The sequence below is a fragment of the Tachyglossus aculeatus genome, chromosome 8, assembly GCF_015852505.1.
Source record: "Tachyglossus aculeatus isolate mTacAcu1 chromosome 8, mTacAcu1.pri, whole genome shotgun sequence".
Taxonomy (NCBI): Eukaryota; Metazoa; Chordata; class Mammalia; order Monotremata; family Tachyglossidae; genus Tachyglossus; species Tachyglossus aculeatus.
The window spans coordinates 15,899,151-15,925,785 of record NC_052073.1 but is presented as its reverse complement, the minus strand read 5'-3'; the positions used below and the strand labels follow the sequence as shown (position 1 = coordinate 15,925,785).

At 42.1% G+C, this 26,635-nt stretch overlaps 1 protein-coding gene across 1 annotated transcript in view; it reads left to right on the top strand.

Annotated features, from left to right (window-relative positions):
- The window catches only part of LOC119931648 (piezo-type mechanosensitive ion channel component 2-like), a 71,503-nt gene that overhangs the window by 21,302 nt on the left and 23,566 nt on the right, over positions 1-26,635 (top strand). Inside the window, exons 19-36 of the mRNA XM_038750477.1 lie at positions 239-415; positions 642-785; positions 1,260-1,460; positions 2,086-2,290; positions 3,501-3,602; positions 4,169-4,334; positions 6,370-6,613; positions 10,220-10,316; positions 12,011-12,173; positions 14,738-14,827; positions 15,854-15,978; positions 16,473-16,541; positions 16,868-16,968; positions 18,270-18,387; positions 20,328-20,405; positions 21,502-21,668; positions 22,531-22,838; positions 24,978-25,172. Coding sequence (XP_038606405.1) covers positions 239-415; positions 642-785; positions 1,260-1,460; positions 2,086-2,290; positions 3,501-3,602; positions 4,169-4,334; positions 6,370-6,613; positions 10,220-10,316; positions 12,011-12,173; positions 14,738-14,827; positions 15,854-15,978; positions 16,473-16,541; positions 16,868-16,968; positions 18,270-18,387; positions 20,328-20,405; positions 21,502-21,668; positions 22,531-22,838; positions 24,978-25,172 — 2,750 coding nt within the window. The remainder of the gene's footprint in view (positions 1-238; positions 416-641; positions 786-1,259; positions 1,461-2,085; positions 2,291-3,500; positions 3,603-4,168; positions 4,335-6,369; positions 6,614-10,219; positions 10,317-12,010; positions 12,174-14,737; positions 14,828-15,853; positions 15,979-16,472; positions 16,542-16,867; positions 16,969-18,269; positions 18,388-20,327; positions 20,406-21,501; positions 21,669-22,530; positions 22,839-24,977; positions 25,173-26,635) is intronic.

Genomic DNA, 26,635 nt, shown 5'->3' with positions numbered 1-26,635 from the left:
CTTTGTGTTTCATATAAGCTTCCAGACATTTGCATTCAAGTTTTTGGAAAGCTGTTTTCTGACCAAATGTCAACATCTTACCATTCAACTTAAATTAGTTTATTTTTTAAATAGTCATGTTTTTCTTTAGCTCTTTATTTGGTTCTGCTATATCTTATTAACAATGTTACAGTTCTTGTACCTGTAGGGAGAAAGTAAAATGAATGCAAATCTTTTAAACTTTAAAATGTTATTTCAGGTTTCCTTTATGAATTTCCTTTTCTATATCATCTGGGTGTTAGCTCTACCATACCCTAAGCTACGCCCATATGCAGCCAACATTTGCACAGTTTGGTCCTGTGTGATGGTGATCTGCAAAATGATATACCAGTTGAAGTTTGTCAAACCTCTTCACTACTCTTCCAATTGCACAGAGGTGAGTCTAGTGAGCTAGAAGATTGTGTCTGAGAGTAAAATGAATTGCTTTGAGTCTTCTGTTGTACTCTTTTTGGGCGGATGGGGGTTGATCATATACATTCCATTTAAGATAAAGGGAGATAATGGAGGACACTTAAATGTTTGTTTTTCAATAGGAAATGTCTGAGGATGACTGAGAGAATACAAACAGGCATATGATGCTTTTGCTTTTTTTGTCTTTTCAGGAATTGTTTCAGAATAACACCCTTCCATATGACAACTTGGATGAGCTGCTGCAGACATCAGTATTATATGTTGCTCCCGTGGATCCAGCGAATTGGTTTGGAGGCCTAAGGAAATGTGGAGATAAAATTTTGCCCTGCCTGAAGGTAGGTGTTAGTACACTGGTTTGTCGCCTTACCTAATTCATTCAGAGGTCCATAGGCCTGTGGAATATGGATTTCCCCAGAGCATTCATGCTTAACTGTTAGATCCAGACTTTCACATGTTGTAATTAGTGTTGGGATGATGCTGATAAAGTCAACTTCTCAAATGAAATACTGGTTTATCTTTTGAATAAGAGCTGTCCACGTGCTTAGGTGTGTCAAGATCAAAGCATAACCAAAAATCCATTCTTAGGAATGGGAAGCCATTGGAAGTTTTTGAGGAGCGGGGAGACATGAGCAGCACAATGTTTTAGAAATATGATCAGCATCGGTGCATACTCTCTGTACCATTGTCCGCTATAGAGTTAGGTCAAAGAAAAAATGGTGAGAGACTGGGATTGAGGACAGGGGTGAGGGAGGACTTGCCGTGAGTTCAGGTGTCACTAACCCGTGGTCCTATTTACTGTGACCTTGCAGAACCATATTGTCATTTTGGCATTAATGGCAATTGAAATGACCGTATATCGCCACCAGACATACTACCGGATTCAGAATCAACAAGTGCAGCCTAAGGTGGGAAGCATTTTTGAGAGTGTCACCCGAGAACAACTGGATGAGGGGCTGCTTAGTAGTATCAAATACTTCATCAACTTCAGTTTTTACAAGTTTGGGTTGGAGGTAAGGCTAACCTGATCCCGTGACTCACACAAATTGTTTTTTTTCCCCGTTGGCTGGGGACCAGTAGCTTGCAGGGTCTTGCTTCTTGTACAGAGTCTGATGCTAAAGTAGCATGCCCTGTAATAACTCAACCTACTGCTTTTAAACAAATAATTAAATCTGGGCTTGCCCATCATGGTTTTATATGACAATTATCTGGTTGGCTTGATTGATTGCTGACACACCAATTGTTCAGTCAGACCCTAATGTAAGTTTTGGGCCTGACTTTTCTGATTTTGATAACAATTTTGATCAACTTAAATACATGCTGAATTTTCACTGTAGTTTGTTATATAGAGGTAGCCAATGACTAATAACTGAAAAGAACATTGCACCTATTATTTGTCCTTTAATTACATCAAATTAAGCAATTGTAATGTGTTGCTGTCATGCAACATAAAATCAATTAACTTCCTGACTGAGATCCCATTATTATTATTGCTTATTAATTGTTAATAATTATTGATAAATGTTGTTGCTATGCCACATTGATCTCAGTTCATTATTGACTGTCAACTAAGACTCCATCATTTTTTTTGAGGCATTCTTCTGTAGTGAACCTGGTGTATTTCATGCTGCCTTACAGATGTGCCTTGTTATTGCGCTTAATGTTATCGGACAGAGAATGGACTTCTACTCTTTGGCTCACATTGCCTGGTTGATTTACCTGTTGAATCGTCGAAGGAGAAAAGCAATAGCAGAGGCTTGGCCAAGATACTGTGCTTTCCTCTCCAGTATTATGATCTTTCAGTATTTATTGTGCATTGGAATCCCCCCAGCTTTCTGCATAGGTGAGGTCATTGGACTCCTCTAGAGGGGAGGGGATAAAGAGCAGGTTCATAATCCAACTCATGCACACACATTCCAGTTATCTTAGACCTAGGACTATACCTAAATAAAACTTCACAGTCACTATATTTATGGTATCTACTGTCCTTTTCCCTCTCTTTACCTAACTTTGCTTTATCTTTGTGATCTTTGTCCCTACATTTTAAGTTTCATTTTCTTTTCTCCTTCTGTCCTTCCTTTTCTGTACCACACTTTGGTGTCTCTTACATTTTCTCTAAGGCTTTATGCCCTAGCAGAAGGAGTTATGTGAGATGGAGATGAATTCAGTTTGTAGAGATGGACTTTCTACCCTGTACATTTTCACTTCTCCCCAGGACTTTGAGTTGTTCCAGAATGTAGTGAAGAAGGCTGACACTGAACATATTGTCATGTTATAATGACAATAATAATAAGTATAGTAATAGCATTTGTTAAATGCTTGCTATCATTATTACTATTATATTATTGTGGTATTTGTTAAGCGCTTTGTGTCAAGCATTGTTCTTAGCACTGGGGTAGATACAAGTTAATCAGGTTGGACACGGTCCCTGTCCCACATGGAGCTCACAGCCTAAGTAGGAGGGGGAACAGGCATGGAATCCCCATTTCACAGTTGAAGAAACTAAGGCCCATAAAAGTTAAGTGACTTGCCCAAGGTCACACAAAGAAATTGTCAGAAACAGGATTAGAACCCAGGTCCTCTGATTCTGAGGCCCATGTTCTTTTCACTAGATCACATTCCTTGCTGTTTGCCATGCATTGTGCTAAATACTGGGGTAAATATAATGCAAACAGATAAGACAAGTGCCCTGTCCCAAATGGGTCTCACAGTCATAGCAAGAGGGAGAACAGATATTTAATTTCCCATTATACAAATGAGGAATGTGAGGCACAGAGAGGTTAAGTGATTTGCCACGCTCACACAGCAGGCCAGTGGCAGAGCTGTGATAAGAACCCAGGCCTCATGACTCCCAGCCTTGTGTTCCCTCCACTATGCCATATTGCTTCTCAAAGTAACAAAATCACAAAAATTTGACACATTATTTTAAAAGGTTAGATATTTCATGCAACATTTCAGCCATTCTAATGAAATTTGAAAATAGTATTGCTGAACTATAGACCCATTGAGCTTTGTTTTAAATGAAAAAAATGAAATGAATTTTTGTTTTACAGACTACCCATGGAGAACCTCAAGTGCTGCAATACATTCAAATCTTATTAAGTGGTTGTATCTTCCAGATTTTTCCAAGAAGCCAGATGCCAATTTTCTAATTTGTAAGTATATGAAGTCCAGAGTGCTCCTCCCATCTCCTTTAAAAATAATTGGAATTTCAAGTCTTTTGGCACATATAAAGCCTAGTAAGGTGAAAAGGCATTTCAGGAATTGGAGTTGTTCCCCTCTGAGCCCTTGCCAGCAGATAGATCATCTTTCCTTCTTGTGGCCTCTGCAGTTCTTCAAAAGACATCTCAAATCAGAAAAACAGAGGTATTAAATCTAAGATCTTGTTTTAAATCCAAAGCAGTCTCCATTTCTAAAATGCAGAGCAGAGAGCCAAATGTCCTTTAATACAGAGACTTGTGGCTGATCCTGCTAATGCTTCCTTAACAATTCCTGGAAAGTTGGCAAGTGTCTGTTTATTTTTCAGTTTAACAAAGTGATAAAATGGTTTCTAGAGAAAGGTTAATGTAATGTCTTTAAATATACAGATTTTGAAAAATATATGGACGTTTACAGTATTTAAGAAGCACGAACCTTTATTTTTCATCTCTCCCTTTGCCTAAAAGCAGGTGGAAAGCAGCACTCTGTAAATAGCCTGTTTCTTTCCTTTGTCTCCTCCCAGATGATTTTTTGCTCCTGCTGTATGCCTCTCTGCAGTGGCAAGTGTTTGAAGATGAGAACAAAGCTTCTGTAAGAATGCAGGCAGGAGATAATGTGGAGATAAGTCGAGATTTAATCTCAGAAGACCTCAGCCAATTCAGCCCAGTACCAAACTTTATTTATTGTCGGTAAGATTTGGCTGTTATTGTTTTTGATCTGGATAGAGGTCATGAGAGCATACATTTGAAATAAGCCCAAAAGGCTGAAGTTTCACCTACAAAAAAGCGTAGGATGCTTTGAAAGGAAAGGAAAACGGGATGATTTTAAAGATTCTAGCTTGAATAACTAAATAAGGACCAATATTCAGAAACTTTTTGAGTCACTCCCCTGACCCTGGCTCCTTCTGTCACGTCCCTGGGCCCTATGGAAGGATGCCTCCCTCTCCAGTTTTTGAATTGCTTTTTATTTCCAAGATATAATTCCTTTCTTAAGTATATTCATCAGTTTAATAAGAATTGTCTTTTATTGAGCCAGACTTATGGCTCATGGCAATATTCTGGAAGGCGCAAGAAGATACTTGACTTCCTTCCAAGCATTATTTTCCTCTCCTCCCCCAATTTTGTGAGGACGAAATAAAAGGTAATTTTTGTAAAGAAGTGATAGTGATCCACACCAGTGTAGAAAGAAGATATGAGTCAGAGTGTGAGAACTACAGATACAGGTTTGGTCCAGTGGGGCAATTACATGAGTAAATATAGTAGCACTCTAAGAGAGTATCCATCTTACTCTTCCCCCATCAACAACAAATTTATTGAGCACCTATGACATTCATGACACCAAATAGATTCTATGTAGTATAAGTCCCCATATAACAGGAATTATCTGCGTGCCACACATACAAACATAGACTTGCAAATACAAATAAATCAGGAGTCTCAACAGCATATTAAACATGAGAAGCAGCGTGGCTCAGTGGAAAGAGCATGGGCTTGGCAGTCAGAGGTCATAGGTTCTAATCCCAGCTCTGCCACTTGTCAGCTGTGTGACGTTGGGCAAGTCACTTAACTTCTCTGTGCCTGTTACCTCATCTGTAAAATGGGGATTAAAACTTTGAGCCCCATGTGGGACAACCTGATTACCTTGTTTCCCCCCTCAGTGCTTAGAACAGTGCTTGGCACATAGTAAGTGCTCAACAAATGCCATTATTATTATTATTTGGACACATAAATAGCAAAGGTGAGTTGGGTTTGAAGAGTAGAAATAAGAAAAGAAAAAGGGTCCACCCCTTCAGCCTGGGAGGTTTTAAGAGAAATGAGCCTTTACAGGACCAATTTTTATGGGATGGAAGAAAGTTGGTTCCCACTTTAGATGGAGCAAAGAACCTATTTCTTCTCACTGCACTGGACAAAGGCTCAACATTAGAAAGAAATGTTTAGAAGATAACCTGGTTTAATTGGAAGTTGGGTAGCAGGAAAGTGAGGGTGAAGGTCTGATCAGTATGTGGCATTAGCTGGCACTCCACTTTGAGGTCCAACACCAAAAGGGCCCAGGCACCAGCAAAGAGATTTGAGGAGATAAATGATATGGTCAAAATGGGGCTCACAGTCTGAAGGAGAGGGAGGACAGAGTATTTAAATCCCCATTTTACAAACGAGGAAATTGAGGTACAGAGAGATTAAGGGACTTGCCAAGGTCACATAGCAGGCCAATGGCAGACCGATGATAAGAACATAGGTCTCATGGTTCCCAGCCCTGTGTTCTTTGCACCAGAACATGAGTCTTCTTAAAATAATAAAATCATAGAAGAATTCCTGAAAGATGGTTTCACTATTACATTAGAAAAAGGATAGCAGAAGGGCAAAACAGGATGTTGGGTAACAGGTAAGGAGGATATTGCACTAAGTGAGAGAGAGCCAGCTCCTGGACAAAATTTAAATCTTGGGAATGGAGACAATGTTATGATGGTTCTAAAAACATGATTTAGTGGTTGACTATATGGGACCATAAAGGTCAGGAGGGAATCAAAGATAAGGGCCATGGTTCACTAAGCCTTGTTCACTGAGCTCCTTTCCCCATCTTTCTATTCCCAAAGTACTTTTTTCTTTCTGTTCCTGTTATGGGATAAGCATGGGATAGTTGTCCTCTTCCCCAAAAGGAGGGAATGAGTTTGTGCTACTGTAGGAAACAAGTATTTGTTTTCTGTTTTTCTACCCCACCTTATAGGTCCTATCTGGATATGGCTAAAGTGATTGTGTTCAGTTACCTCTTCTGGTTTGTGCTTGGAGTGGTTTTCCTCTCTGGGACAGCTCGAGTCAACATCTTCTGCTTTGGTTACATAGTGGCCTTTTTCTACTTCATGCTCTATGGAAGTAGCCTCCTTCTGAAGCCAGTCAAGTTTATTCTCCACAAGTGGGACTACCTGATTGCTTACAATGTCCTGGTGATAGCCCTGAAGAACCTCCTTTCCGTATGTATTATCCTTCCCTTAGCTGGATCTTATTTTAGCTTAATTCTTCTGTCGTAAAATCATTGCCAAAATAAAGTGATGTCACAATCCAAAATGTGTTTGCAAAAGGTTTAAATAAATGCAAAAATATTCCTAATCATCAGGAATACCTGACTTTCATCCAGGGCTTATTCTTCCCCTGGCTTCCTTTCTGTTTCCCCTTACCTTCTCTATAATTTTCTCTCCAGAGAGCTTTTATCTGCTGCTGTATTCTTTCTGACTTTGAATATTGTGTGGGTTCATGTGTTTGTGTCGCTGTGTGTTCTCTCTTATGGCTGTGGTTCTCTGTAGCCACAAGTAGGCATGTTTTTGTTCCCCATTAGAGTGTGGGCATATGTGTGTGTGTGTGTGTGTGCGCGCACACGCGCGCACCTGGGCATGGAGAAATGGTTACATTTGTTTCGGTATGTTGTGGGTCTGTAAGTATGGCTATGTATATGTCTATGCTATGTGTGTGTGGGCTGAGTACATGGGGAAAAAGTTTCCACATACGTATGGCTGTGAATATTGTAGTGAGAATATATCAATGTAAATATGACTCTCTGTCAATGACAGAAGGGAGGGGAAAGGGTGTGGGTTGGGGAAGAGGAGGTTGGGAGAGGTTTCCCTCTCCACAACTGTCTAGGTAGGGGTTCGGTGGAGTACCAGGATGAGCCTATAATCCTTACTCGTGGAAGCACAAGCTACCTTGCCACTTTCCAGGCCTGTAATGGCCAGGACTTTCTGCTGTTCTTACCACCGTTGAATCCTGAGTTGTACAAATTCTCCTCAGCTGGGTAATCTTCCCCTCCCATGAAGGAGGGACTATCAGCTACCTCAATCAAGATAATAATAATGTTATCCCCTCACTATATGCCTTGTACTTTGTGCTGGGGTAAGTGTGATATTATGTGGACACAGTCCATGTGGGGCTTGCAGTTTAAGGTGGAGGGAGTTCAATCAATCGTATTTACTGAACATCTACTGTAAGCAGAGCCTTGTACTAAGTGCTTGGGAGTGTTCTGCTGTGCTAGTTCTGGAGTTCTACTGTACTAATAGATATGAACCCTGCCTTCAAGGAATTTGCAAACTACTAGCCTGCCCCACCAGTTCTAGTGGTCCTCTGCACTCTTTTATCTGTAGATATGTGACAAGTAGGCAAGCAAGCTGGGCGAGGATACCTGAAGTGGGGGCAGGAGGCCCATTTTTGGGTGGGAGCTGTTGGGAGGGAAGAGTTTTCAGGTGGGACTTGAGCCGTGGTTGGGCAGAAAGCTGGCTGCGCCAGAGGGCTTGAAGGAGCACCAGTGGATCAGGAAGCTAAGATTCATATTACCTGAAGTCTCCATATAATAATAATAATAATAATAATAATAGTGGCATTTATTAAACACTTACTATGTGCAAAGCACTGTTCTAAGCGCTGGGGAGGTTACAAGGTGATCAGGTTGTCCCACGTGGGGCTCACAGTCTTAATCCCCATTTTACAGTGAGGTAACTGAGGCCCAGAGAAGTTAAGTGACTTGCCCAAAGTCACACAGCTGACAATTGGCGGAGCCGGGATTTGAACCCATGACCTCTGACTCCAAAGCCGGGCTCTTTCCACTGAGCCACGCTGCTTCTGCTGTTCTTCTCTAGAAGTACAGGAACAGAACAGAGAAGGCTGAAGCTGCTTCTAAAATATTTGGAAATGGGGGAAAGTTGTCAGGTTTTTCTGTTTTGTTTTGTGTTTGGCAGGGGAAGTGGGAAGAGGTAATGGTACATGTTAAGTGCTTACCATGGGCCAGACGCTGTACTCCTGGCACTGTAATAAGCGCTGGGGTAGGTACAAGATAATCGGGTTGGATACAATCCCTATCCCACATGGGGCTCACAGTTTAAATTGGAGGATGGAGGATTTAATCCCCACTTTTCAGATAAGAAACTGAGGCAAACAACAGACAAGTGGCTGAGCTGGGATTAGACTCCACATCCTTTGACTCCCAGCCCCATGCTCTTTGCTCTAGGCAAATCTGCTTCACTCATCATGGGTGTGGGCAGTTTGGCCCACACTAAGAATGGTAAGGAGCAGAGGAGGCTGAAGACTCCCCCTTCTAATCTATAATTAACAGTTAGTAGTAGTAGTATTTATTAAGTGCTTCCTAGGTGCACTTTAAGTAAATTCTGATGGTAGTGGGTGAGAGAGATGGAAGTAGAGCCACTGTGCTCACTTCTTCCCCAGTATGGACCAAAGTGTCCTGTTGGTGAAGATCCTTTCCAAACTGTTTGGGGTCAGCGTGGCTCAGTGAAAAGAGCCTGGGCTTGGGAGTCAGAGGTCGTGAGTTATAATCCCGACTCTGTCATGTGTCTGTTGTGTGACCTTGGGAAAGTCACTTCAATTCTCTGAGCCTCAGTGACCTCATCTGTAAAATGGGGATTAAGCCTGTGAGACCCATGCGGGACAAGCTGATCACCTTGTATTCCTCCCAGCGCTTAGAACAGTGCTTTGCACATAGTATGTGCTTAACAAATGCCATCATAATAATAATTATTATTATCCTACCCCTTTTTCTGGGGCTCCTTCCATCAGGGCACAGACTGGGTGTGCTCCTGTGTCACCATCTTGCACGTAGGTTGATGAGAGCTACCTAGCACGTAGCTACCGGGAAAGGTAGCTGGAATTTTCTTCCAGCACTGCCCTTTACAAACTTTAGAAGTTGAGGCTCTCTAATCTAGATAAGTGAAACAGGAAGAATGTGTATGTGGTAATGTAGAGCTTCTTGTACTGAAGCTGCTTTGCTAGACTCCTATAAACCCCAAATTGCTACCCTATAGCTTGTGTTGGCTAACTCCTATCTCCAGCTAGTTTGCATCTTCAAACAGTATTCAGTCCACTGAAATGAACCCATTAGTGGGTTTTAAAAAAAAAGACAGCTGCATTCCCCCCCCACATCCTCACTCCCCCTACATTCCAGTTCAGTAATGTTCGGTAGCATATGCTGTGGGTGTTGCCAAACCGAGGAAAGTTCTAAAATTCTGTGCCAGTACTTTCTTCTCCGATTTATGGGCAATTTAAGCATTGTAAACATTCCAAAAATGTTCCTATTTGCCAACAATACCACTGGGCGTTCCTCCATAGGCATGTTGTGCAGCTGAGCCCGCTGCAAGGTGTGATGAAATCATCCCAGTTGTATTCCCGTGGACTGGATTGGCTGATGTCCTAAGCTAAATTTGCCTGGGTGGATGATGCAGTCACCCCATCGATATTAGTCAAAAGACACTTTTTCCAACATTCTTTTCTATTTACTTTTTCACACCCATATTTCTTTGTGTCCAAAACTGACTTTCTGTATTGAGTTTCTTAAATTTTTTCTGCATTGCTAAACTGTTGGAATGTTGTGGAAGTGTCAGGATTGAGGGACTTGTTTTTATTTTGTCCATTCTCTGTTTGTAGCAAGTTCCTGAGCTAGGAAATGCCCCAGTAGCTTGAGGATAAAACCCAGATTCCTTCAGAAAGCTTCTTTCCACAAAACACACTTATGAGATGCACTTGATGACAAATATGGTAATGTTACAGAATGCTGAGCCTCTACCATTCTTCTCTGCTTGCAGGTTGGAGCTTGTGCATATCTGGAGAAGTTACTGAGTAGCCACTGCTGGCTTGTGCACAGTTTTAGCATGTTCTGCACAGTAAAGGGCTATAGCCTAGGTAAGTTTCACATAGGCACAAAGGTAACAAATGAACAGGGCCCTCCTTGTTCCTACAAGAATGATACAGGCATTTTTTTGTAAGAATGTGAAGAAAAACAGAAATAGAAATTGGACGTTTGGAGATGAACTCATGATTTTCCAAGTAGAAAGTAGTTTGGAAAAAAACAAACAAAAGGAAAGGGTATGTATAAACTGTGCTGCTGAGGATTCTTTCAGACCTAATGTCTGGTTAATGACTCCAGTTACATCCAGCTAATGAGTTCACACAGAGGAGAATATGAAACGTCTGCTCTATCACTAACTTTATAGAACTTCGGTCTTTTCAGAGATGGAGAAGCAAAAAGGTTCTGCCCTATTGCAACTAGTGAAGGACTTTAATTTGGGAATCAGAAGCGTGGGGGAAAATTCCCTCTAAGCCTTTGCCTCCAAAAAAATTATAATGATTTTGTATATGATCTCCCTTCCTACAACTACAAAACTTTCAAATTAATATTGAAGGGGTTTACCAAGTGCTTACTAGTGCTGGGGTTAGATGCAAGATAATCAGATTAGGCATCTTCCCTGCCCTACTTGGGACTCAGAGTCTAAGTAGGAGGGTGAACAAGTATTTTAGCCTCCATTTTATAAATGAGGTAAACCGAAGCGCTAAGAGATTAAGTGACTTGCCCAGATTGCACAATAGGCAAGTGGCAGAGCCAGAATTAGAACTACCAAATGTGTACTTTTTCTCTCAAAACTTTTGTGAGACAGGTCGGGGCTGATTTTATAGGTGGCGAAAACTGAGGATGGATGGAGCATGGATGAGTGAGCAGTTGGGAAGTAGAGCGTCAGCATCAGCTCAGTTGGGTTCTGCTCAGTTTAACAATCCAAACCAATGGGCCAAATGGCTCTGGGCCAAAGCCAAACTTAGATGAGCTTGGGCTGGACTTTGACACTCTTCTGATATCTCTCGGGGGGACAGGGGGGGTCTTCCTTATTTAGGGACATTTTGGCTAAGGGACAGTTTGTGACCTCGGTGGCTGAAATGCTGCCAACATTTCATGGATGTTCATAGCAGCAGCTCACCAAGATTAGCAACCCCAAATAAAAGCCCTGTGCAGTAGAGGCAGCATAAACCTGGAAGAATCACCTAGTGGACTCTGTTGCTGAGTTTCTGGGATTCCACACAGGCTAGGCAGGCAAGATCTGGGCTTGGGTAGCATATCATCATCATCAATCGTATTTATTGAGCGCTTACTGTGTGCAGAGCACTGTACTAAGCGCTTGGGAAGTACAAGGTTGGCAACATATAGAGACAGTCCCTACCCAACAGTGGGCTCACAGTCTAAAAGCATATGTTGGGTTGCAAAAGAATTTTATGCTTTTGCTGGTATCCAGTGCACAAGACCACCGAGTAGGTCTCAGCTTTTTCAATTGGATGTTCCAGCCTCTTCACTCTGGTCATTAGGCAATCTTTCTGTCTTGAAAGAGAAATAAAGATCACATCCCTGTCTTTCAGAAACAGCAGTACTGGCTTTAAAGACTAGTATGCTGGGTTTGGGATAGGTGAAGGTCGTTCATAGTGAAATATGTGGACCAGGATTTCCTGTTTCCATCATTCACTAGGCAGTAGTTTCACGTGTCAGTTTATTATTTCCCAAAAAGGAAAAGAGTTACTTTCTTTGATGATACATATATATCTCTTTTCTACAGCCATTCCTGATGATGAGGATTGTGAATTGCCTGAGAAGGAAGCTGGGATTTTTTGGGATGTACTTTGTTTTACCTTCCTTCTAATCCAGCGAAGAATTTTCACAAGCTATTACCACCTTTATGTAGCAGCTGAGCTGCGGGCCACCAGGATCTTGGCTTCCAGGTATGCCATCTGCATTTTGGAGACAACAGAGGCAGTTATCATTGGCTCACTGTCCCCAGGGAGGTAGAGTTCTGGGGATAATCTTTTAAACTTTGATTCTGCACTGATGATCCTTTGAAGCACAAATTTATGCAATTGTCTTAAGCTCCAGTAGTTACAGTATTAATGACTTGAAAGGCGTTTAATAGTAGTAGGAGTGTTAGTATTTGTTGAGCACTCGCTGCTCATTCAATAAATGTGATTGAATGAATGGTGCAGTGCACTATAAAAGAGGAGCAATCTGAGATTGCTTAGCTTCTAGTTAAGGGACGTTGGCTAAGCGTATGTAGATTTTCAGTTGTCACGGTTTAAATGGAAAAGTTCCAGAAAATATGAATGAAAGGGAAAAATGACTTTGGCCAAAACTCATTCTACCTTTGTGCAAAATCTGCATGTGGTAGGAGTGTATGTGGAAAATGATTTTAACTCATTTCAGCAAACTGAGTCTTGGGTCCAAGATAACATTAGCAGGAATTGTCCTCCACAGTCACCCCTGCCTTCAAGCTTTTCCATGAAGCTCTGAGTGACAGACACTGGATTGCATTTTAGGCTTTAAAATTGTAGGATTCATCTACATCCCTGTTCCCTTCTGCTGCTGACTTGGATGATTTCCAGGGAATCACCGGAGCCCAGGTGGTTGCAAATGGAGGGAAGTGGAGAGGAAACCTTGGTTCTGGATATTCAGATCAAAGATAAATGAGGCAAGAACAGTTGAACCAGTTTGCTGAAGCCTCAGGTGAAGTTTCTATTGCTTCCCCGGTTACGTGGGACAGCTCACAGTGCAAAGAAGTATTTGGAAAATCTAGATGTTTCTGCTGAGGGGTGAAAATGCAATGCTTCCCAGCCTCAGTCTCACCCTTACTGTATTGTACCATACTGTACCATAAGCTTTTGCAACTTAGTGTTTGACAGCAAAATAACAGTGGCAAGTGTGTAAAGCATTTTGCTAGTGGTGGGCACAACAGTAACATAGGAATGTGATTTGAAAATTGCCCATCAGGGGACATCTTTTTGAACCATACACTGTTGAATCAAGGGAATTATAACATGATTTCCTCATAAAATTAGGTTAATCGAGACCCTGACACTTGCGTTACAGGAGTAATAACTGTACAGTGCAAGATGACAGAGGGTGAAAAGAGATAACAAGCCTTCTTGTCCCCAGTGGCTTGGCCTGGTCTCTGGATCTTGTGATGCCCAGTCCTGGAGCAGCTGTGGGCTTTTTTTTTTCTCCTCTGATCTTTCTTTTCCTATTTTCTTTGTCTCTGAATGAAGTAAAGATAAAAGAGTTTTGAGGTTTGAAATATTCTTTTTCTGGAGAAGGAAGAGGAGAGTGGGAGAGCTGTGGAAACTCTTCTAGCAACTCCCGGCAGTCATTGCTCCATTAGACAACTTCCAGCCAATTAGGATCCTCTGTATGATGGACGTAACATATCACTCTTTGGGTTTTCCAATCAGGAATGTGATTAAAAAGTATTAATAGCATTTTTCCAAATGGATGTTGATTTTGCCACAAGATGATTTGTAATGATGCTATTAAGCATTTACAATGTGCAAAGCACTGGGGTAGGTAAGATGATCAGATAAGTCATAGTTCCTGTGCCACATGGGGCTCACAGTTTGAGGGAGGGAAAAGAGGAATTTTAACCCCATTTTACAGATGAATTAAAGCACCAAGGCAGTATTGCTCAAGTTCGGATGACCAGCAAGTTGGCGGAGTCGAGAACAGAATCTGATTTCCTAACTCCTTGTCCTGTGCTCTTTCCAGTGGGCCTACAGCAGTTCCATGTGGTTTAGGCCCAACTTCATCAATCTTTTCCCTCCTTTCTTACTACTTCTTGAGCCAGATTGCCTTTAAAAAAGCAGCATGACCTAGTGGATGGAGCACAGGGTTGGGTGTCAGAAGGACCTGGATTCACATCCTGGCTATGCCAAATTACCTGGTGTGTGACCTTGGGCAAGTTACTTAACTTCTATGTGCCTCAGTTACCTCATCTGTAAAATGGAGATTAATGCTGTGAGCTCCATGTGGGACATGGACTGTGTCCAACGTGATTAGCTTGTATCTATTCCAGTGCTTAGTACAGTGTCTGGCACGTTGTAAGTGCTTAAATAAAATAATATAAATTGTCCAGTGACACATCCTAACTCAAAAAGCTCTGAAATTTCTCTTGAGTGGAGTTTAGAGGGTGATTTTATAACAACAGCGGAATAAAAGGAAGGCTTTTCCTTCATCAGTTATTATTTATGGACTTCCTGCAATTTGCTAAAGGCTGAGAAGTCTTTGAACAGTGGAACAGAACTTGAAAGTAAAAACATGTATCATCCAGGAAGGAGTGAGTTGGGGGAAATCGCTTGTGAATAACAAAATGTATCCTGCTAGTGGTTGCCTAACTAAACCAGTTCTTTTCTGCATCAGGGCACAAAAATGTTTTCTGGGTTTTGGGGTTTTTCCATGAATGTCTGTGAAATGCTGTACACATAATATGTACTGTAATTACGTACATTTTTCCTTGCATATTTAGGGGAGCAGAGATGTTTGAACTGAAATTCCAAAAGTCGATTGTAATCCAAGAAGAAAAAGAGAGAAAATCAAAACTAGCCACAACCAAACAGTAAGTTGGGTCACTCAGATATGTATACTCTTTAATTAAATCCCATTAGTCACATCATGATCATCAGTATTTTTTCAGCATCTATTGGGTGCAGAGCATTGTTCCAGGGCTTGGGAGCTGTTCAATAAAAGTGTGTGCAATCTAATATCTTAGGCTTTGTGAGGTGTACTTTCATCATAGTTTTTTCTTTCTGAACATGATTGTATAACTTTACCTTCTGTCCCTCTCGCAGCCATCCATTTTCAAAATCGTACTAAGAGGAAAAGTCTAAAGTGTCACTAGGAAAATAATAACAATGGGGCTGAGTGGTAGAATTTGTAATCTGAGTATACATGCCTCGATAGCTTCTTGTGATAAGAAACATGGGTGATTGCTCCATTCCAACCTTAGAAATCAATTTAATGACGGTGGAAATGGGAAGCTGTCCAACTTTAGCTGGTGATAGGTGGCCAATGGTATTTGGCTACTATTTTCCTCCCAGTGTGATGATGGAGTGGGAGGGATGCCCAGGGAAGAAAAGGTATTGATAAGTGTCCAGTTTTACCCAAACACATCAGGTCTGTGCTATGGCTTCTCTGTTGGTGGGCAGGAGACTCTGGAAATCCAGATTGGTCGTTTGAGACCAGGGTGATTCTGGACCTTTCCAGGAGAGGTTGTGACACGGTTGTACAGGTTTGAGATGGCCAAAAGAGCCTCAGACCAAACTGGATCCCAAAGCTGAGAGAGCCATGAGCCAAATATATCTTTCAGGATCGTGCATTTCAGGGGTATTCCAGGCTTGGTATGGGGAAAAAATCAACAAGCCAACAGTCTTTTTGCTCCTTGATTCCTCCTTTCTGTGACTCAAACACATTTGGATAACCATTCCCGAAAGCTACTTTTTCCTGTAGCTGTAAACATTTTAGTTAGTTTTGTGGCCTTGGTTATGATTTGGGTGGGTGAAGAACAATTCTGAGGTAAACACGTGCCCATGAAGTTTTTGCTGAACAACGAAAGGTTCTCTGTATCTTTATTTTTAATTGGCAGAATGGATAAGATCAAAACAAAGCAAAAGAAAATAGCAAGTGCAAAGCAAGTCAGCATGAACCCAGGGGACTTGGAAGTGAAAAACCCTAGCCCTCAGAAAACTGAAGCAGAAGGACATCCACGTGGTAAGGATGAAATGGAGAGCGGTGGGTCTAATGAGAGTCTGGACTCAGCAGGCAAGTAGGATTTCATATTGGGCAGTTGTGGGACGGGAGGAAAGAGTAGCTCTGGCCCTTGAGATCAGTGGAAGGAACCTTCATGACCAACTGGGTTGGTTCCACTCAACTACCAGATGGCCTGCTTGAGGTTGGACAGTTTCAACATTGTGAAACCAAATAAAATTCCTTCCCAGGTTAAGAGAGTGCATTTGGCACCTGCCTCTGGGTCTGATCTCTTGGGGGTAATGCATCACAAATGTTTCCTTTTGAGTTATCAAAAATAAAATCTTTCCAAGGGCAAGGGAACAAAAGAAATGGGAGTAATAGTTTTGTGCTTTTTTTTCTGAAGCAATGGATGGTGATTTTATATATGGCAAGGTGAGAAAATTGTCTTTAGGATGATAATTGTAACTCTGTACCTCATCAAGCAGAGTGGCACTCTGTATGTGATATATTTGCAGGTGACAGTGGCTTGAAGGAGACTGGAGACCAGAAGAAATGGTGGCAGCCTTGGGTCCATCATCCCTCCAGTAAGTTTACTGACAGACAAACCTGTCTATGAGTTAATGAGTGTAAGGTCCACAAAGAGCTGGGGTTTTATATTCTGGAAGTTAATAAGATTTTTTAATATATCCATCAGGAAAATAATGGGATATCTCAAAGATCTGTCAGAGAATTGCTAAAAATAAAGGGCGGTGTTGTAACATAATTTTTGTTGTTCTTGCTATATGAAATGGAATTTCATCATCTTTTTACAGTAATGTAAAAAGACCTAATAGTGTCTGATTGCTGAATATAGTTTTTTTAGCCGGCACACCGAACCATGTACTGTTCTTTTCTGCAAAATTATTCTAAGTGGTACAGGAGGGAAGCTACAGCCTCTTTGAGACAGATAGTGAGGAGGAAGATGAGGACGAAGAAAAAGAAGAATTTCCAAAGCCAAAAACTGCCTTCCAGGTACTACATTTCTTACTAGAATATGAATCTAGAACTATTCAAATACATTAACTGTGTAATTCTGCTGGAAAGAAAGGCATAAGGAGACAAGATGAGAATCAGAGTGTCCTAATGGATAGAGCACAGGTTTGGGAGTGAGAAGGACCTGGATTCTAATACTGACTCTGCCACTTGTCTGTTCTTTAACCTTGGGTAAGTCACAACTTCTCTGTGCCTCAATTACCTCATCTGTAAAATGGGGATTAATACTGTGAGCCCCATGTGGAATTGGACTGTGGCCAACCGATGGGTTTATAATAATAATAATAATAATAATGATGGCATTTATTAAGCACTTACTATGTGCAAAGCACTGTACTAAGCACTGGGGAGGTTACAAGGTGATCAGATTGTCCCATGGTGGGGGCTCACAGTTTTAATCCCCATTTTACAGATGCGGTAACTGAGGCCCAGAGAAGTGAAGTGACTTGCCCGAAGTCACACAGCTGACAATTGGTGGAGCCGGGATTTGAACCCATGACCTCTGACTCCAAAGCCTGAGCTCTTTCCACTGTGCCACGCTGCTTCTCTATCCCAGTGCTTAATTCAGTGACTGGCACTTAGAACTTAACAAATACTATTTTTAAAAAAGTAATACCAGATTCCTGTTGCTTGACATTTGTGAAACTATAACCAGGAAATGAAACTGTGAGCCCTGTGTGGGATGGGGATTGAATCTGATCTGATTATTTTGTATCTACTCTAACACTTAGTGCATAGTAAGGGCTTCATAATTGCCATTATTATTGTTAATTGTTATTACTGCTTGATACAACTTCCTGTATATTCTGGTTCAGTTCTGGGGAGTCATTTACATCAAAGGAAATTCCTTGGGTTTCTCAGTGCAGAAATATTTTCACTGCAGCACACACTTTAATGTGCAGATGGTTTTAGGTTTTCATTTTTGTTTCATGTGGTGCAGAGAAAGAACCTGATGATGAGAGAACCAAAAGAGCATTCATGTTGCATTTTGACTTTTGGATTAATTTTGCTTCAACTGCCAGGAAGAATTTGAAATACTTTGTAATACCAAGAGCTGTTCTTAAAGGTGCAATTAGTTCTAAAAGTAATTTATTCAGAACTACAGCTCTAGTTTTCCATCTCACTTGATTAACTACTATCCTTCTGATAATTGCTGTTTATGAAGACTTACTAAAGATCAGAGTATAGAAGTAGAAATGGGCCTCATTAGATGTGTTAACTTTTTTTATACAAAAAATTTTGATGTCTGGAACTCAGAAATTGATGACCTCTTCTGACAGCTAGCTTATGATGCCTGGACAAACAACTCCAAGTCAGCCCTCAAGCTGAGGAAGCAATATGAAATTCAACTGAAAAGAGAAGAAAGGCTGGAGGAACAGAAGCGGAGGAGATGCAGAGGTAATGCTTTCCAAAAAGAAAGATTTGTAGAAGGGAAGGGGGAGGGGGGGCTACTTTCCATGAGCAGAAGGCAGTGAACCCATTTATGCTTCTTGTGAATGGGAAAATAAGTTGTCTAAGTCGGTGGAGGGATGTTTGTGTGGGCTGGAGTCAAGCAGGGAGGAAAATGTTTTCCTCCCTATTACATATTCAGTATCAGGATGCTAGGTTAAGTTCTTGAGCAGGTTAGGTCTTTTGGGAGGTGTTGGGCCAGACCAGGGTGAAGAATGTGAGCTTCTGGCAATTCTGATGTCAACAAGATGGCTCTGCTGCACTTCTCCTCCATGACAAAGTCCCCACAGAGTCAGCTACTGATCCAGTGGCATTCTTCATTAGGAGTAGCAGAATGGACAGGATCTCCAGATTCTAGGAGATAGGATCTCAGATCCAGGGTTTGAACTGCCCCCAGCAGCAAGGTGTCAGCTTTTCCCTGTTGCTCTCTCCCTTCTCTAGACCCCTCTATCACTTCTCACTTTCTCTGTCCCACTCATGTCTATTCAGGAAGACAGGTCTGTCCGTAGACAATGACAGGAAATGATTGGCTTTCCAGTTTGCTAATCTCATGGTGACCATTTACACTGGAATCTACAGTCCAATCAAGCTTCCCTCAGAGGCTTTGTCCCAGTTCTGTATGAGGAGGAATTTCAGTCATGTTCCCTATTTGGTTCAGTCTTGCCCTAGAAACAGACGTGAACCTGGCTGAACTCACTGTCTCAGCCATGTGTTATGGTCCGGAGAAGTCACAGGTATCGTCACAGGTATCTATGCAGAATTGATCCTAGCCTCTCAAAATTAAACAGATGGAAAAATCTACTAGAGGATGTGCTTGAGTTTGGCGGGCTAGGGGACAGCTCTGCTGTTTGTCTGTTGTGTTCTCTACTGCCGCTTCATTTTCATGGGGAAAAATACAGTCTCAATTTAGCTGTCATTATAAGCATGCAGATTTTGGCCTTTGGTATTCAGAAACTGTGGCCAGAATCAGAGCAGCGTAAATGAGTCAGTTTCAAGCCTGCAGAATCAGATGAGTGCAGAATAGGCAGAGATATTCGACCTAATTAGAAAACCTTGGTAATGCAACTCTAAAGGTATTTTCAGGGACTTTCTAGGACTTCCTACTCAAATGGTTTGGTCAATTCTGGAGGACCACAGAAGTTACTCAGGGCAGTGCCTTTTGCCATGGATAAAGGTGACTGGGAAAGGGAATAAGAGTGTATGAAATTGCACACGGGGCAAGTATCAATAATAATCTAATTATGCCTCTGATGCCCACATATGAGACTTTCTGCTTTGGCATGGAAAAGGAATACTATGTAAATTTAAACACCCCAAAACAAGTAACTGGAAACATTTTTATTAAAGATAAAGCCGAGTCATTTAGTGACTTTCCTCAATTCTCATCTCTAGCCTGAGGAAGCTAAACTAAGAGCATTGGTGGAGAATGGGGGCAAACTTTTGGGTGAAGAAGGACAGTAAAAGTTGGACAATGGAAAGGAACAGGCATTTTATTTGGCCTTCCCAAAATGTGAACAAAAAGGTTTATTTGGGGTCTGGGATGTAGTTTATTTCATAAGAATGGAGTTTTACCTTTTTAAGGTATTTGTTCAGTGCTTATTACATGCCAGGCACTGCAGTAAGAGCTGGGGGAGATACTGGATATTCTGGATGGACACAGTCCTTGTCCCATAAAGAGCTCACAGGCTTAATTCTCATTTTACACACGACGTAACTGAGGCATAGGTCACGTGGCATAGGCAAATGACTTGCCCCAGGTCACGCAGAAGACAAGTGGTGGAGCTGAGATTAGAACCCAGGTCCTTAGACTCTCAGGCCCATGTTCTTTCCACTAGGCCATGCTGCTTCTCTAATGCCTTTCTATTTACCTTTGATTTGCTCTGACTCAGGGGATTTAACACTGAATACGTTTGAAGATGAAGATGAGACAGGGGATGAAGAAGAAGAAGAAAACTTAGGAGAGTCAGGTAAGAGAGCTCTGCCTTAATTTTCATTTTTCCAAAATAAGTTGTCATTATTGTGAACGCTATGAAGTTCTTACAGAGCAGGTAGCTTGAGCTTTGAAGCAGTTGATATAGATTTGAGATTTCAAAGCCAAACTGATAGTATTTGATATGGCTTTCCAGTTTATGGGAGAATAAAACTTGAATAGTCCCTTTGGTTCCTTTGGTTCTGATCTACTTTGTATCCATCCCAGTGCTTAGCACAGTTGTCACTCAAGAAGTTCTTAAACACAATAATAATAGTAATTATGGTATATATTAAGTGCTTACTATGTACTTACTAGTACCACTGTACTAAGAGCTGGGGTGGATAATAATAATAGTAATAATGATGGTAGTTGTTAAGCGCTTACTTTGTGCCAAGCACTGTTCTAAGCACAGGGGTAGATACAAGGTAGTAAGGTTGTCCCACATGGGACTCACAGTCTTGATCCCCACTTTACAGATGAGGTAACTGAGGCACAGAGAAGTGAAGTGACTTGCCCAAAGTCACACAGCTGACAAGTGGTGGAGTAGGGATTAGAACCCACGACCTCTGTCTCCCAAGCCTGGGCTCTTTCCACTAAGCCATACTGCTTCTCTGATGCAAGCAAATTGTGCTGGACGCAGTCCGTGTCCCACGTGGGGATCACCGTCTCAATCCCCATTTTACAGATGGGTAACTGAGGTCCATAGAAGTTAAGTATCTTGCCCAAGTCACACAACAGACAAGTGGCAGAGCTGGGATTCGAGCCCATGAACTTCTAACTCCCAAGCCTGTGCTCTATCCACTAAGCCATTCTGCTTCTTACTTTGCCATAACTAACTTGTTCCTTGCACTCGTAGGGCCAGGCTATTTTTGACATGTTCACTGGACATTTCTAGAGAATTGATTTCATATCAATGTATGTATAGTGGTAATAGTATTTATTGATCACCCACTTGGGAAATACAAAACTAATGTCACATTTCCCACCTATAAGGAACTTATACTCTAGAGAATTTAGAGGAGGTTTTTTTGGTAGTTGAAAAGTGTTTAAAAGATATTTGAAAGCATTTCATTTTTTCCTTTTCTCCACAGAAAATATAATGCGTAGAATAATCAACATCCTCAAATTATTTGGGGTCTTTGGGAAAGTGTTGCTGGATGACATTACGGAAACACTGAATTCCTTGGGTAAAGACAACTTAGATGTATCAGCAGTGTTGAAAATGGAAAGGTGTATGTTGAGAAGAGCACATAATAGGGTAAGAACAAAATTCTCTCAATTTTACCTCTTCGAATAGTTCAGTAATCTGGCATATTGTTTCACAAGCCACCTATTGATTTATTCTCTGTAGTAGCTTCTGCCTCATTTAGGGGGAAGTGTGGAAATGGAGATCTTTCCCTCCCAGCCACCTAAGAATTTAGATTATGCAGTTTTGGGGCAGGGCAGGCAGCTGTAGCTATTCTGGTCCATCCTTTGGACTAGACAAATGAACTTCTCGTCTCCAACATTTGCCCAAAGCCAAGTCGGGGAAGAAGGGAGAAGAAAGGCACAGCCAGGTGGGGAGCCCTGCAGAAGGGAGCAGAAACTGTTTTCTTTCTCAGTGCTCCCAAACCTCCCCACAGCTTCAGAGCCTGCTGGGAACTGATCCCACCATGGGGCAAGGATTCCTGAGACTCCCAGACACCTGAAAACCATTTCATTGCACCCCCCGCCCCCTCCCCGACTTTCAATTCTCTTGAAATCAAAGTTTACTCCTAAGCTCCAAATGAAATGTTTGGCATCTAGAATGCTTCCTCATTTTGTACAAGAACTGGAGCCAGGTAGGTAAAAGGAGCCAAAATGGGACTTAAACTTCTATTACCTTGAAGAAATCATCAGATACTTCTGAAATGTTCTCATATGCCTGGTGCAGTCATATGTGCAACTCATAGTAACTTAGTCCTCATCCCTGGCCATCTGACAAAGTCATATTCTGATTAGAAATAGACACATAATGATGAAGTTTTCACACTTATCCATTGTGTGGAATGTTTAGAATATATTTACAATTGGTTCCCCTAATTGCAACTGAGCATTATGCTTTTTCAGCTGGAAAGTGGAGATTTAAAATATTGTTGCAGGGAAAAGAAGCCACCAAAGCGAGCATTTTGAGATACTACAGTATCAAGCTGGGAGGTAAAGTGAAAATGCCATCAGTTATAGGACAGGAAAAGGCAGCACCTGTGGAGGATAAATTATCGGAGAATCAGCAACTACCCAGAGAAGACGGACAGGTTCCTGGGGAAAAGGAATCGGACTCAACAAGTCAGCAAATTCCCGGGAAGGATATGTGTATATGGCCTGAGGAGGAAGAAGAAGCTCTGTCAGCAGCCTGCCCACAGCCTCCAGGAGAATATTCTCCATCGCGTAAGGAGACCGTGGTACCCAGGTGAATGTAAACAAACTTACAAAAGGATTCAGCATCACCAGATTTGAATCTGTTTCACAGTGGGGATTTGAAGAGCAACAGAGAACTCCTTTCTTGGATTTCCACGGAAGTTCCATAAAATTACAAATTCTGAGCCAGTTACACAGCAGACACTAATGTTGTTTTCATCTACCTACATAATTTGGCTCAAAAAATAAGTTGACTAAATATGGCCCTTTGGGTATACTTGATTTAATGCCAAGAGTAGTGGAAATACAGCATGCATTAAGGCATTAGTTTGCATAGGGACATGGATTTGATGTGGATCTGGTATTTAACTGCAGGACCACCAAGGACTAGCTGAAGGACTGAGCAAGTGAGACTCTTTAGTTGTATTTATAATAACACTAGTATTATTTATCAGGTGCCCACTGGACTATGCACTCTCCTAAGCGCTAGAGAGAAATGAAACAGAAAGAAATGACAAATTTCCTGGCTACAAAGTTTTGAGGAGAGAGATTCATTCATTCAATCGTATTTATTGAGCGCTTACCATGTGCAGAGCACTGTACTAAGCACTTGGGAAGTACAAATCGGCAACATATAGAGATGGTCCCTATCCAACAGCGGATTCACAGTCTAGAAGGGGGAGACAGACAACAAAACAAGTAGAAAGGTGTCAATACCATCAGAATAAATAGAATTATAGCTATATACACATCATTAATAAAATGGAGTAATACATATGTACAAGTATACACAAGTGCTGTGGGGGAGGGGAAAAGGGTGGGGCAGAGGGAGAGAGGGGGGCAATGGGGAGGGGAGGAGGAGGAGAGGAAAAGGGGGGCTCAGTCTGGGAAGGCCTCCTGGAGGAGGTGTGCTCTCAGTAGGGCTTTGAAGGGAGGAAGAGAGCTAGCTTGGTGGCTGTGTGGAGGGAGGGCATTCCAGGCCAGAGGTAGGATGTGGGCCAGAGGTCAACGGCGGGACAGGCGAGAATGAGGCACAGTGAGGAGGTTAGTGGCAGAGGAGCGGAGTGTGTGGGCTGAGCTGTAGAAGGAGAGAACGGAGGTGAGGTAGGAGGGGGCGAGGTGATGGACAGCCTTGCAGCCAAGAGTGAGGAGCTTTTGCTTGGTTTGAAGGTTGATAGGCAGCCACTGGAGATTTTTGAGGAGGGGAGTGACAGACCCAGAGCATTTCTGCACAAAGATAATCCGGGCAGCAGAGTGAAGTATATACTGAAGTGGGGAGACACAGGAGGATGAGAGATCAGAAAGGAGGCTGATACAGTAATCCAGCCCGGGATAGGATGAGAGATTGAATCAGCAAGGTAGCGGTTTGGATGGAGAGGAAAGGCGGATCTTGGAGGTGTTAATAATAATGATGGTATTTGTTAAATGCTTACTATGTGCCAGGCACTCTTCTAAGCACAAGGTAATCAGGTTGCCCCATGTGGGGCTCACAGGCTTCACCCCCATTTTACAGATGAGGGAACTGAGGCACAGAGAAGTTAAATGCCTTGCCCAAGGTCACACAGCTGAGAAGTTGCAGAGGCGGGATTAGAACGCACATCCTCTGATTCCCAAATCCGTGCTCTTTCCACTGAGCCATGCTGAGATATGTGCCAAGTGGCATTGAGGAAGATGATCTTTGCAACAGTTTGTAGTATAGATTGGAGAGGCCTTAGGCAGAGAGAAGCAGCTTAGGTCTAGTGGAAAGAGTATGGGCTTGGGAGTCAGAGGACCTGGGTTCTAATCCCGGCTCTGCCCATTGCTTGCTATGTGACTTGGGCGAGTCACCTAACTTCTCTGTGCCTCAGTTTTCTCAACTATAAAATGGGGATTCAATACCTGTTCTCCCCCCAACTTATGAATGTGATCCCCTATGTGGGCCAGAGACTGTGTCCAACCTAATTAACTTGTACCTACCCCAGCACGTAGGACAGTGCTTAACACACAATAAGAGCTTAATAAGTATGACAAAACAAACAAATAGGGATACTGGTGCGGAGTCTGGTTGTGACATAGCCGGAGCCATGCCAGAGTGTTGAAGCATGATTTCTTTCTTATTTAAACAAATGAGTTAGTCTGGGTAGGGATTTTTCTTTGATTGTTTTGGATTTCATTATTAATTTTCAAAGCTTTTTCTAAAATTATGTACTAGGGGAGAAATGAAGAAGGGAAAAATTGAAGGTGAAGGCCACCAGATCCCCGACACTTCCCCAGGAGGAGCTGGATCACAGTCCGACCAAGGAAGTACCACACTGCAGACCAAAGATCCTATTCATAAAATATCAAGCAAGATTCCTGCAAAATCAACTCTAGTTATGCTGACTGCTGAGGATCTGATTCGTAAAAGGTAAAAGCGACTTGTTAAGTAAATCTTGGAATTCGAATTCCCTACATGCATAGAGGCTCTCTTTGTTCTCAGTGGACATTTTCTCATGAAAACTTAGTTTAGATTTGAATTAGATCACGGAAGCCCAGTCCCTGGCAAGACTTGGCCACGGCCATGTTGGAGAGGAGAGAGTGGGATGGCTAGGGTGGCCTGTGTAAAATCTACTTCAATCGTCCTCGTCCTCCACAGTATTTATTTGTAAGAGCATGACACTGGACACCCAAAAGAAATAGTCCCTGCCCTTGAAGAGTTTACCACCTAATAGGGGAGTCAAGTAGAAGAGGAAGAACAGATATATTTAAATGACTAAACCGAAAGTAAGAAATTAAATGGGTTAATAAGCAGATATACTCATGGGTAAATGAGATGGAGTCACATTCATTCATTCATTCAATCAATCATATTTATTGAGTGCTTACTGTGTGCAGAGCACTATACCAAGCACTTGGAAAGTACCATAACTAGGAAGGTCAAGGATTAGTCAGGGAAATATCTTGGACTAAGTGTTTTTTAAAGGAGGAATATGGTTTGGTGAAATTAATTGGGAGAGGGAGTTCCATAGTTCCATATAGTGAGAAAAGCATGAGTAGTACGTAGGCGACAGGGGAGTCAAAAGTAAGGACCAGTTAGTGGCAGGGCTGCATTAACTGGAACTTGGGTCCTAAGCTTGACTGTCCCATGTGACCCTCAATGACATTATTACTGCACCACCAGCCAGAATGGTGGCAGAGATGTAGGAGAGCTATGGGTAGCCTTGGCAGCTGCCTGAGAGCCTTTTTTTCCAGTGGGGAGGAGAGAGGAGAGATGGAGGGAGCAGGAGTCAGGGAGATTCCCACTGTGACCGAGTGGTGTTTCTTGATATTGTGTGTTTCTCCCCGCTCCCCCTCAACCGACCATCACACACACAAAAAAACCCCACTTCTTTACATTTTGCGCTGAGGCTTGCTCTTTCTAAAGTGAAGGTGACTGCAGGCTGAGAGGGAGAAGTTGGGTGACATAACTTTCTATGAGTAAACTTATCTGGAGGCTTCTCTCCACTTAATCTCCTGAGCTGCCTCCTAAACATCAAACACACTTTCCCCCTTTCTGCTCACTACCAGTGACCTCTGTAACCAAGGAATCAAGAAGATTCCTCTTGGAGTAGGTGAACTAAAGGCAGGCTGTGATTAGCCTAGGTGATTAGCACCAGTTTACTGTCACTACCTCTGCCACTGGACTAACTGAGGAGGGCAAGGAGGCTGAGGCAGCACAGACATTAAAGGAACGCCGGGGAAATTCAAGTTGACCCATTCCCTGCAATTTAAAAGGCAGTGCTCTTTTTAAGAAGCAGACTGAAAGGCACAGGCTGCCTTGTGGTGACTGTTCTAACTCCAAGGCCCTGGGCATCAACCCTGTGAACCCCTACATTAATACGGCCCTGGTTA